This window comes from Pongo pygmaeus, chromosome 1 (genome assembly GCF_028885625.2).
Source record: "Pongo pygmaeus isolate AG05252 chromosome 1, NHGRI_mPonPyg2-v2.0_pri, whole genome shotgun sequence".
Lineage (NCBI taxonomy): Eukaryota > Metazoa > Chordata > Mammalia > Primates > Hominidae > Pongo > Pongo pygmaeus.
Window position 1 is genome coordinate 65,159,809 of NC_072373.2, and position 13,246 is coordinate 65,173,054.

Below are 13,246 nucleotides of genomic sequence, written 5' to 3' on the forward strand. Positions count from 1 at the left end.
TCATAAGAACAGTTTTAAATGCCAAAGACATACTGAAGAAAAGCAAAAAATAATTAGCTGTGCTGTTAAAGTCTCCTCCCCCGGCTTACCTCATTAGAAAAATCAATCGAGGCATTAATGGCTTTCTCCGTCTCTAATGAGCTTTATTCTAATTAGACTCACGTGTTATTATTTCAGCTGGAAAAAGGTCTCATTTGTAATGAGCAGTGGAGTGTGACAGCCTCTGACTGTTTCTTTGACCATATATAGGAATGATCACCGTGACAATAACAGCAGTGACAACAATCCCGGGATACTGGGCTTTTCATTTCCAAGAGAGAATAAGTATTAACTAAACAGCTTCGAAACCCCCATGAAGTGTTTATTATACCCGAATCCCCATTTCACCAACAGTAAGGAGGATATTTTAGAAGCTTTTTTTTTTTTTGAGTCAGAGTCTCGCTCTGTCGCTGAGGCTGGAGTGCAGTGGGTGATCTCGGCTCACTACAAGCTCCACCTCCTGGGTTCACACCATTCTCCTGCCTCAGCCTCCCGAGTAGCTGGGACTACAGGCGCCTGCCACCAAGCCCAGCTAATTTTTTTGTATTTTTAGTAGAGACAGGATTTCATCGTGTTAGCCCGGATGGTCTCGATCTCCTGACCTTGTGATCCGCCTGCCTCGGCCTCCCAAAGTGCTGGGATTACAGGCGTGAGCCACCGCGCCTGGCCTAGAAGCTTTAAGCCACGTACTTTTCAAGCTTTATCTGAGGCTGGCACTTGGATGACTTCAATGATGTTCTTTCCCCACAAGGAGGTGAGCAGGAGTGAGGATAAAGACATGGAGAGAGAATGCAGATGACCACGTTCTCTTGGCCATACTGAACTGATGTCCGAGAGCAGGCCTTGGCAAACTTCCTCTAGGAAGGGCCACAGTAAATATTTTAGGCCTTCCATTCCATATGGTCTCATTGTGATTCAACTCTGCCATTGTAAGCTTGAAAGCGGCCATAGATAAAAGTAAATGAATGAGTATGGCTGAGTTCCAATAAAACTTAATTTATGGACACTGAAATTTGAATTTCATGCCATTTTTCACACGTCACAAAATAGTCTTCTTTTATTTTCTCCCAACCATTTAAATGTGTAAAAACCATTCTTGTCTCACAGGCTGGATGTGGCCTATGGGCCATAGTTTGCCTGCTCTGCCCCAGAGAACAGAATTAACCACCAGTAGCATCAGAGGCTAACACTGTTCAAGGGTTTTGCCCTCTTTAGAGCCCAAACAGCAGGGATAATTTCCACCTTGAGAGACATCTCTCCAGAGCTCTTCTGCAAAAACTGTTCTTATTTTACAAACATGAAAACATTGAAAATCAAAATTAAATGGAAAAATTCATCCCCAACAGCATCTCTTCCCAGTCTTCAAATTTCATTTCAATCTTTGTCCACATGCATGACATTTTTATACCATTTCAATCCTATTATAGACACAGTGTTTTACTTTGCTTTTTTTCACTTAACATTATCTTATAAAATTCTTCCCTGTTGTGACTGATTTCTTCTAATCAGACATATCATAATTTTTTGTGGAAGATTTCCATGCTATTTGTTGGACTTCATTAAAAGGGATGTCTTAGTGTCTTCTCAAGTGTAAGAGTTAAGACTCAAATGCTACCACCTTGCCCTCAAGCCAGGAAACCTGGGAAAACCCACTTGGTAGACTGGAGCCTCACACACCTCCCCCAGGATTCACTTCCTTTTGGACAATGGCTTTAGCAAATCTGGCATTTTAATTCATTTGCCTCTTGACAAAGATGTGCCTTCCAGACAAACTCTTTAGAGCTCTTTGTTCTGAAAGAGCTCTCTGTTCCACATATACCCTAGAATTTATATTGAACTTGGATGGAGGTTTGGGAAGACTAATCACACATCTCCTTTCATTACAGTTTTTAACCAGGAAATATCAGAAGCAGTTAGATGAGGATCAGTTTTCTTGCTGGATTAGAGAACTTGGTAGGTCCCCATTAGTCCCTTGACTCACACCTGCTGAGACCCTCTGGATGGTGACTGACTCATCCAGTCACAAGTGGAGAAAGGAGAAGAGGTTGGGTTTGCCCCTTCACTGTTCCATGGGCTGGGCCCCTGGAGAGGGAGAGGTGAGGGACATACTTTAAGTTGGTTCCTTTCTTTCCTCTCCACAAAGGGGGGTGACACTGTTTGAGGGACCACAGGGCTCACCTTCCCTTCCTTTCTCTTTGCTTTCAGAATAGGAAGCACATGCATTTGGCCAGGAAGAAGACTTCAGCTATTGATGGGAGGGCCCTCTCTCTAGAAGGCAGAGAACAATGGACTAGCCAGACAGGCAGGGGAGAGGCCCAGAGGGCAGCAAGGAGTGGGCATCCGGGGCCCAGTGTTGGGGAGAACACTTCTGTTTGGCTTCCTTCCTCTTCTAGGGCATGGCTAAGGTGGCCAACCTGCATGCACCCCAGAAGAGGAAGATAAGTAGGCCCATGGGACTTTATTATGGAGCTTGAGGCTTCCACTGGCCTGATTAACCCATTTTCTGGGAATGAGCACTTTGGGAGGATAACAATCGAAGGAGCCCCAGAGGACACGTGACAGGCTGGGGCCATCAGAACTACTGATTCGTGGGGACTATCTGGCTTACTGAATTATGAAACACAGGTTAAATTAAGGATTTTCACACATTTGGCTAACTGGCCAATAAGAACAGCAATTAGTAGAGGTCAGGCAATTCAACTGCATCTGTGGCCATGACTATCAGAGCCCTTGGAAACAGCAGTGATTTCAAGTGAAATCTAAATCAGCAGTGTTTCAGGTGACCTAGAGCAGGGCCCATGGCCCATATGTTAGCACTTCCTGTAGGTTTTCTTCCACCCAAAGCCACATGTTGGGACCCAGGGGAAGGTGTAGCAAAGCCAGTGACCACTGTGTAATCTGCTTTTGTTTTTTCTATTTGACACTTTGTCAAAAAACACATTCCTGTTTTCATAGACTTCTTTTGATTTTGAGAAATTTAAAAGATAGAGAAAAGTATGAAGAATGTAAAGACACTATATTCCCACCACTAGACATAAGAACTAGTAATATTTTGTACCATCTGCTGCTAGCCTCTGCCCTCCTTCTAAGAAATGAAACTACCACCCATTCATTGCTCATCCCCCATGCCCAGGCACAGCAATGTTCATGGGTTTGGTCGGGTTGTATGTTTGGTATCATTTTAGATACTTTGATATTCATGTTATATTGATATAACAAATATGCTACACTTTTATGTGTATGTGAATATTTAAATATGTAACAGATATAAACACATGCCATTTGTAAATATGCCATGTAAAAACTGATGGTGCTTAATAAATATTTGTTGAATGTCCATCTATAAACAATGTATTTGTGTGTTTTTAACGTACATGGTACCATACAATTTTTATCATTCTGCATAATCCTCTCTTCACTTAATAATTGTATTTAAAATCTATAATTGTGACTCTCTCTCTCTATATATGTGTATATATATATACACATGTATATACATATATACACATATATACATACACATATATATCATATATACACATATATGTGTATATATACACGTGTCATATATGTGTATATATACATGTGTCATATATGTGTATATATACACATATATACACATAAATATACATGTATATATATACACGTGTATATATATATATGCTTGGTTTATGTCTCTTAACTGCTGCATAATATTGCACTGTACGAATATGGAGGATTTTAATTATTCGTTTCTCCATGGGTGGATACTTAGTTTTCTTCCAGTTTTTTGGCTATTGAATAAAGAATGCTGCAGTGAACTTTATTGTAGTTTAATTGATGGTTTTTACTGGTTTGTACTAATATTACTTCTTTATATATTATGCCTACAAATCATTTGATGTTTTAAGTGTTATGAATATATTCCAAACTCGCTCTGGATCCACACCTGGGAATCAGCCGGCCCATTAATAAGGTAGATACTGGCCATGATACTCATCTGGCTCCCTGTGCCTGTTTTCAATTTGTAAGAAACCCAGAAGACAGGCAGGGTATGATTATGCATCTCTAAGCAAGCCTCCAACAATCCATTTTGTAAATATGAGCTTACAATTTTTTGGTACTCCTTTTTGAAACAACTTAGAAAAATGGAATTGAAGTGAGGGGAGTCTAGAAGTGTCTGCTCCAAGAATGCTTTCTCTAGGAACAGAGCAGAATGTGCCTGCACTCGATAGAATTGTGAAAGAGAGGAATAAAGTGCACCAGAAATATACATGATACTTCAGAATAAATTTTTCAAGCAATGTTCAGAACATAATATGCCTCATAATTCCTTCCCAGCTGATATAAACGGGAATGTCTCATTCTTTGCTACGGAGGGTGCTGTTTAGTGGGAGATGAAAAGTTGAGGGTAAATTGGATAAGACATTCTCTAAAGTTCCTTCCAATGCAAAATGTTATTCTTCCAGATTTGAGGTTCCCTAAAGACAAGAATCCTATTTTCTAATTCCTCATTATGTGCCTCTCATGGCCCTGGCTCATTTCTAGGTCCAGAGAACACGTTCGTGTCAAGCTTATTAAATGGATCAAAGAAGTCAGTCTTACAATTTCTATGATTTTGTTTGGAGCCCCTTTCCTAAATTTTTGTTGTTGTTGTTACAAGCATATTTAGGCTGATATTAATATTTTTTTGTTTTTTAAGAGACAAAGTCTTGCTCTGTCACCCAGGCTGGAGTGCAGTGGCACAATCACAGCTCACTGCAGCCTTAAACTCCTGGGCTCAAGTGATCCTCCTGCCTCAGCCTCTCAAGTAACTGGGACTACAAGTGAATGCCACCACGCCTGGCTAATTTTTATTTTTATTTTTTGTAGAGACGGTCTCGCAATGTTGCCCAGGCTGGTCTCAAACTCCTGGCCTGAAGTGATCTTCCCACCTCACCCTCTCAAAGTGTTGGGATTACAGGCATGAGCCACTACACCTGGCCAATGAATATCTTTTAAAAGGCTTATAAAAGCCTTTCAAATGAGACACAACAATTAAGAGTAAAACTTCCAAACAGAAAAAAAATATATAGAGATTCAGCTGTAGCTGTACCCATGCCACTGACTCATTCTGTAATCACAGCTCGAAAGTTAGCATAGGTTATTTAATGGCTCTGTAAGTGTTCACAAGAATCTAACTCCTGAACATGTTTATTATACCACATAGAAGGCAGGTGGATGAATACACTGGAAAGTGTGCGATTCTAATACTCTTTCTACAAGGAGATATTTGTACCATAGGAAGGCACTTGCTCACGCAGGATCCAAGTTTCTAAGTTCTGCATTTTCAGGTTCGGTCTTAGCACCACCCCCCAACCCCATTCCAAATCCTTCCTGTATAAATGGCCTTGATGGTACAAATACAGGCGACTTCAACTAAAATGAAGGCTACCAATTACAGAGCACATACAACATATCAAACACTACTGGAGAGTCTATGTGTATTTTCTTTAATATCAGACAAGTTAGTATTATTTGTCAAATTTTATTGGTGAGGAAACTGAGAATCAGAGAGTTTAACTTAACCTGGGGTCACACAGCTGCTGCCAGAGCCAATCCTTGGCTTTGGCCCAGGTTTGAAGCATGGGCTCTTTCTCTTGCACTGTGCTGCCTCCTTCCCTAGGCCTCTATCAGTCCAATTATCTGGCACTGTGCTTGCTCTATACCTGCTATGCTGCTCCAAGTAGAGAGGTTTACTCTAGGAGTCTTCCAGGTCACATTTCCTGCCTTTGTATGCTTCTGTCTCCATTTGAAGCCCAGTGTTCTTATCTGCACCATTCACTCATTCAACAAGTTTCTTAAGCATCTGTTTTGTCCCAAGCCCTGTGCTAGATTCTGAGGAAACAAAGACAAATGAGACCCAATTCTTATCCTTAGGGAGCTGTCAGTCTAAAGTGAGTCCTTTTAGATGTTCTTAAATAACAATGCAGTAGTTACCAAGACTGGTACCCTTTCTCTCCCTGTGTGTTCTCTGTAGGGCGGAAGCAACATCCATGACTGCCAAACCCAATGAATGGAAAGGTAATGGGCAGGAAGAGAAAAGGATAGCTGAAGAGAAGACAGGGCAAGGAGAAGCTGAATGGGAACTAGTCAAGGGAATAAGACACACCAACATTCCTGTCTCTGTTACTCTCAGTGGTACCTTGGGTTTCTTTCCTTGTCCAAATACTTGCATCCATGGCAAAATGATACCATTCACTGATTGTGTCTCACACTGCTATTGAGTTCACAGCATTGTTGGCCACACCTGATGCACAGAAATGGCATGGTTTTTATTTGGACTCATGACTATGTTGCATTAGAAACTGAACTCTCCTTCTCTTCTTGCTCCCTAAAGAGCCAGGCTGATAGATTCTCAAGAATTTTCTGAAAATCAAGCCCTCCAGAAAAAAGAAAGTGTGTTGCATTTCTTTTCAGCTTGTTGCCTGATTCATTTTCCTTGACAGACTCATCTACTACTGTTAGCTGGATGGGCATGCAGGATCCTAAAGCCCAGAGTATACACACACTTCACCAGTGGTTCCTACACCAATGTCATCATCATGACGATTAAGAAGTCATCTGCATAAAACTATGCAGTAGAGATAAAACCAAAACAGACTGAGTCACATCCTTGCCTGTTGTAATTACAGCTCTAATTTGGCTGAAGAATCAGGAAAGGTACACTCAGAAGAGAGAGATGGCAAGGCAAGGTGATGAAGGGAGAGGAGACAAAAACAGACTTGGTTATGAGCAAAGCAACTTGGTTAAAATATGTTTACCATGGAGCAAGAAACTGTTTCATGGAATGACGATGGCAGCCCTGCCCACTGCTAAACTACATATGCCAGCAAGAGTATCTCTCTGCCAGTGCTGAAGGCTTTGGTTGCTACTGAAAGTGACAACCTGCTGGGTGGGAGGAACACACCATGACTTTCTCTGCACACGTGGGGCAGGCCACGTTACATTGTTTAGGTTTTGATATGACAGTCCCAGGTTTTCTTATCATTGGTGGGCACTAAGCAGGCCTTTACACACAGTTAAAAAATAAAACCCATCATCATATCCGCCACATCTGCCAAACATTATATTTGGTTCTGTGACAACTCTGAGGTTAAACAGACTACAGAAATCGTTTATACGTAGAACCCAACATCATAGTTCACAACTATGTGCAAGTCACTCTCTTCACTGGATGAAAAGCACACGTCTTCTGATCTCTGACACACCGACTCATAACATGGATCAGACTGATCTGATGTACTGTCAAGAGACAATTCTTGAAAAAAATTTACAAATGCAGATTTACCATGACCTTTCTCACCGACCAGGTTGGTTCTGAGGCCATGGAAATAATGCCACTTCAAGAACTCAAACATTTTGTAAGTGTAAATGACTGTTCAATAGATGTAGAGGTCTACAGACCAACAAATATCTTTTATTTATTTTTATTTACTTTTTTGACACGGAGTGTTGCTCTGTCGCCCAGGCTGGAGGGCAGTGGCATGGTCTCTGCTCAACTGTAACCTCCACCTCCCAGGTTCAAGCGATTCTCATGCCTCAGCCTCCCGAGTAGCTGGGATTATAGGCGTGTACCATCAGGCCTGGCTAATTTTTGTATTTTTAGTATAGACAGGGTTTCACCATGTTGGCTAGGCTGGCCTTGAACTCCTGACCTCAGGTGATCCACCAGCCTCGGCCTCCCAAAGTGTTGGGATTATAGGCGTGAGCGACTGCACCCAGCCAAACAAACATCTTTTGAAATCAGCTGATTTAAGTCCACATACTGCTCTTTCTCAGACTTTTCCTGAAATGTCACATTGAATAATATCAATCAACAGAGCCAGAATCTCAAGATCACACTGGAATATGTGAGATGCATTAGGCATGCTCATGGCTCTCCCTCAGGAGACTGTGAACTATTTTTACAGAGAGGAAGGAGGGGATGTAAGAAAGGAAGAAGAATGAGTTTGCATGGTGTCATCTGTACTCAGTTCCCTAATCCTCTTTAAAGTCACAACTATCTATGGATAGGGTCGCCAGCTAGGCTCATGCACGCTCATGACTGCAGCTGGGCCCTGGATCTGACGGAAGCACATCAGCAAAATACATAAGAAAGAAATCCAAAGTTTCTTTGCCTGGGGCCCATGGCCAGGTTCCATGGAGTCTTAAAACCCAGAAATTTATACTTAAAAGTTTTGTGTATATGATTTGTGCATTTTCATAGGGAGAGTCTTTGTAACTTTTATAATAGACTCCAAAAAGATGTACAAGGCCCAACAAACTTTAAGAAGCCTTTCATCAGAAACAGCAACCAGGTGCAAATGGCACTGTACTAAGATACTCTTTATTTAATATTCAGGATCCTCTTTGAGGAAGCCAAGGACTCCCTGGTCATCAGCCAGGGTCTTGCATTTTCATAAAGCAAAATATAAATCCCTGTTTTTGCCTATAGAAGATACTATTATTGCAGATACCTAAAAAATTTATTTACTTTTTCTGCTTTTTACAAACAAACTGGAATGTATAGTGGAAAGCACATCTTAACATCAGATGTCACCTGTATCTGGTACTATATTCAGAAACTCCTCCACAGGCTACTTTAATGTAGATACTGTCTTCCCTCTCTAGGTACAGTGAAAAAATGAAGTTTAAAATCACTATTTTGCTCCACAGAAAACTGTCATTTTCTTAAAGCTGCAAAGTTAGGCAAATGCTAAAACTTCAAATAAGATTCTAGGAGCTTGTGAATCATGAGGTACAATAGTAACTATAGATTCCAACGGAATAACGACGGTTAGGTAGCAGAGTAAAAAATAATGAGGTGAACAGAAATGAGGCGGCTCCCACTGGTTCACAGTGTTTTTACTCTCCAAAAGGAAAAGCAAAAGTAGATCAGATTACAAGCTTCTTTGAACTTTCACTGCTCTCCTGACAATCTGTCTCTCTTGGTCATCTCCGGTTGCAGCAGAGTGTTGTGGCCTCCCACCAGCATAGTGAAATGGTACCAAGTCCCAAATCCCTGGTTAAAGGACCTGAAGTTTCAACCCCTGAACCAGCTTAGAAGGCAAATAGTTGTGTTCCACGGAGGAGAACCTCACTCTCAGTGACAACAGCAGGGTGAGGGTGAGGATGGTGGTGGCAGTGATGGGTGAAGTACTCCTTGATCAGAAAAATAATTAGATATTTTAAAAATTCACTTTTAAAATTGAACTTGTCAAAGCAATGGACTGTTTACTATTTATTTATAGTGTACTCTATAATTCCTATCTAATTTTGTATCCTCAGTAACTAGCATAATGCTTAGTATAGTATTCAGCAGGTGCTGAATCTTATTTTATTTTTTTTTGAGATGGAGTCTTGCTCTGTCACCCAGGCTGGAATGCAGTGGCAGGATCTCAGCTCACTGCAACTTTCACCTCCCGGGTTCAAGTAATTTTCCTACCTCAGCCTCCTGAGTAGCTGAGACTACAGGTGTGTGCCACCACACCCAGCTAATTTTTGTACTTTTAGTAGAGATGAGGTTTCACCATGTTGGCCAGGCTGGTCTCGAACTCCTGACCTCATGATCCGCCCACCTTGGCCTCCCAAAGTGCTGGGATTACAGGCATGAGCCACCGTGCCTGGCCGAATCATTTTCTTAAATTGCATTTTTGCTACTTGCTTTTTCTTGGTCACCGTAACTTCTTAGAAAACCACTTCTTCAGCTGTGGTGCAAAGGTAAACAGCAGCTCTGCACTGTGACAATCTCTGAATTAGAGTAGTCCAAAATGTGCAAATTAAGTTTTACTATAAATATGAAACCACCTTTCAGTCCCCGTTTCTGTATACTAATGGGGCTTTTACATCTATTTTGAGGAAGACAGAGCAGAAATTTGTTTTTTGGTATCCAACAACAAATTAGGTTAGAAGGCAAATTCAAGCCATGCCCTAAAGACATCCAATAAATGCAAAGGCTGCATCAAGGAAGGGCATGTTTACATCTCCATAGGTTAGTCAATTTTGCTTCTTATTAATTTAAGGGAGAAAAAAAGAATTACTGGTCATTTCTGAGAGAGATGAAATCTTAAACTCAAGGTCTCTCAGCATGACTCAATCTCTCAACATGAAGCTCTACGTGAGTTTAATTTTCTTTCTGTTTTTAACCAACTCTGTAAAATCTAAATAGATTTGACTTGCATTTATGGTTGTCCTCATGCTAGCCTGGAACAAATAAATATTTAGCAATGGTAAATGCCCAGGAAAACAATTTGGAAGAAATTTGGAAGAATCCAGCTTTCAATTTTGGTTATATAAACGATGGCGAAGATTACATTAAGCAAACACATATATTAAGGAGGAGCATTTTAATTTTTGGAGGCTTAATGTTTAAACGACACATAAGATAGCATATTCAAAATATTTGGAAGGATGAGCTTTAAGAGAGGAGAGGCAGGAAAGCATGGCTCGGAGAGGATAGAAAATTGCCTGTAAGAATCTACAGCTGGGTACCTGTCATGGGTGATACAGGAGCTCTTCTTCCAATGTAAATGTATTCAATAGTGGAAACAGTGTTTATGTTGAATCTACCAATGCTCTTTTGTCCAGGGAAGCTTCAATCCAATAAATGATCAAGTTATAAACTTTATTTTTGTTTTACTCTACATTCTGGATTACTCTTTATTTTGTTGTACTCTACATTCTGGATGCAAAAGCAAAAGGGGATCTCAGATTTCAGGTGGGAGCAATGAACTTCAATTCTGAGTAAAAGGAGGTAGAGTTTCAATTACCAAAACACACTGGGCCAGGCACGGTGGCTCAACGCCCATAATCCCAGCACTTTGGGAGGCCAAGGCAGGTGAATCACCTGACGTCAGGAGTTCGAGACCAGCCTGGCTGACACAGTGAAACTCTGTTTCTACTAAAAATACAAAAATTAGCTGGGCGTGGTGACACACACCTGTGATCCCAGCTACTCAGGAGGCTGAGGCAGGAGAATCACTTGAACCTGGGAGGCAGAGGCCGCAGTGAGCTGAGATTGCACCACTGTACTCCAGCCTGGGTGACAAGTGAGACCTTGTCTCAAAAAAAAAAAACAAAAAAACAAAAAAACCCACACTGGATATAGATTATATCATTTTAAGTGTTTGTAAGTGTTGTTTAAAAAGATAACTTAAAATTCAGGTTTCAAGTTTTACCATCTACCCCTAACTACTATGCAAATCTTTTTCTTACCAAAAAGCTAGTGGGGGGAAGTACAAATAAAGAAAGGAAGAAAAGATCTTCATCGTTTCAGTGGGAAGAAAATACAGGTTGAGTATTCCTTATATGAAATGCCTGGGGCCAGAAGTGTTTTGAATTTCGAACGTTTCTGAATTTTGGAATATTTGTGTTATATATACTTACTGATTGAACAGCCCTAGTCTAGAAATCGAAAATGCTCTGAGCATCATGTCTGCACTCAAAAAGTTACAGATTTTGGAGCATTTTGGATTTCGATTTAGGGATACTTAACCTGTATTTCTTTTTATGCTTCTCTTTACTAAAAAAGGTTATTGACAAATTGAACAGATTTTGAACCAATATGTGAAACTTGGCAACTGTTCCTGGATGAAGTTTCCAACTTAAAAAGTCATTCATAAGCCACAATTCCACTGAAAATTAAAAAAAATTATTATACTTTAATAAGTATTTATTTATTTACATTCAGGGAACATTATAGATTTAACTCTCATTTTAATTCATTATCCATCTCTATTTTTCGCATTGGTGACCTTTGCTGGTCTTTTAATGGTGGCTTAGCAGATGATACAATTATTCTCTCAGAGGGTCCACGTCAAAGTGGGATCTGCTGCTAAATAATACTAATGAATTTAAGACCGTCTTCATTATCTTCTGTTGAGTGATACACATCATAACTTAGAAATTCATGAATAAATACTAAAATAAAAGGGCAACACAAAGTAAAAAACAAATACAAATTAAAACTGGAAGATTTCAAAGGTAAAAATCAGCCTGTCACGCCTTAACCATAGTGTGATATGTTCTGAACTTAGAATTTCACTCTTCTTTAGAATAAAAAAATTACAATACTCGGATTTGTATCTTTAACATTTAAGATTCACCCCTTTGAAGAGATGAATTTAAATTCTATAAGTATGTAAACTCTTCATTATGACAGATCGACTTTGTATCTTACTGTCAATATAAATCCCCACACACTACCAGAGAAGCAACTTGGAGACACTGCTTTGGAGTCAGACAGACCTGGGCTGGAATTCCAACTTGTCCACTATTAGCCTTGCAAATCTGGGTAAATTACTCAAGCATTCTGAGCCTGTTTCCTTCTGTAAAATGTAGATAATACCTGTCTCAACGCCATTTTCCTGAGATAAGTATAAATTGAATTAGGTATAACATGCTTGCAAAGAACTCAGATCAGTGCCATGCATAGGCCCTCGATAGGTTTCAGCAGGTACTATGGGCCCCCTTGCAGTCGGAGGTTAGTGCAGGGCACTGGGTGCAAAATGACATGCAGTGGTCAGAATGCTTGGTCTAGAAAAAAAGACTGCTTATTGCTTTCCAACTGACTTTACATACTTTAATAAGCAAGGACAGTCCTGGATCCTGGGAGTCTCTATTATACATTAAACATTCTCACACACACTTTATTTTGGAAGGGCGGTGACTTTAATTTAACTCTCCACCCAAACGTTCACAAAAATAGCTTTATGACATAGAAACAAGAATGTTATTGCCCTCACATATGAAGCCATTACTATACTTCCCTTGAAACATGTAGGTTATTTATTTCACTTCTTACCTTTTCAATTTTTTCATCCAGCATTCTGAAGAATTCTTGTTGGCTTTCAGAGATGTGCATGCTGAAAAACAAAGGGTAGTTAAGTGCGTATTTTAGTGCTTTGCTAAACCTGGTCCCCTCAAAGGAAAATGCTGAGTCCCCAAACTTTGGGGAAGACATTTATTTATTGCAGACTTTTCCACTGAAATACTCTGAAGTTACATTAAGGATAAACAGTACAGTAATCCTGCAAATGTGTTTCATAATAGTCTATCAGTGCCTATGACTTAAACGAAGACAATTTCCCTTCAATGTACAGATGCTATTTATAGTAATGTTACTGGGAGCTGCATGTCAAATTCTTTCTTCAGATACACATTTGTGATTTTTAAAAAAAGCATGAACAAGCAGCACATGGCATATTTC

The 13,246-nt window shown here is 40.1% G+C and overlaps 1 protein-coding gene across 2 annotated transcripts in view; it reads right to left on the minus strand.

Annotated features, from left to right (window-relative positions):
• The window catches only part of C1H1orf21 (chromosome 1 C1orf21 homolog), a 235,484-nt gene that overhangs the window by 9,050 nt on the left and 213,188 nt on the right, over positions 1 to 13,246 (minus strand). The window contains exons 5-6 of one of the 2 annotated variants that reach the window (XR_010122904.1): positions 11,234 to 12,902; positions 7,502 to 9,501 (exon numbers count right to left, since the gene is read on the minus strand). Coding sequence is in view for 1 of the 2 variants with exons in the window: in XM_054475239.2 (XP_054331214.1) it covers positions 12,842 to 12,902 (61 nt within the window). In the remaining variant the exon portion in view is untranslated. Of the gene's footprint in view, positions 1 to 7,501; positions 9,502 to 11,233; positions 12,903 to 13,246 lie in introns of those variants that run through there. The other variant, XM_054475239.2, reaches the window with a different exon arrangement.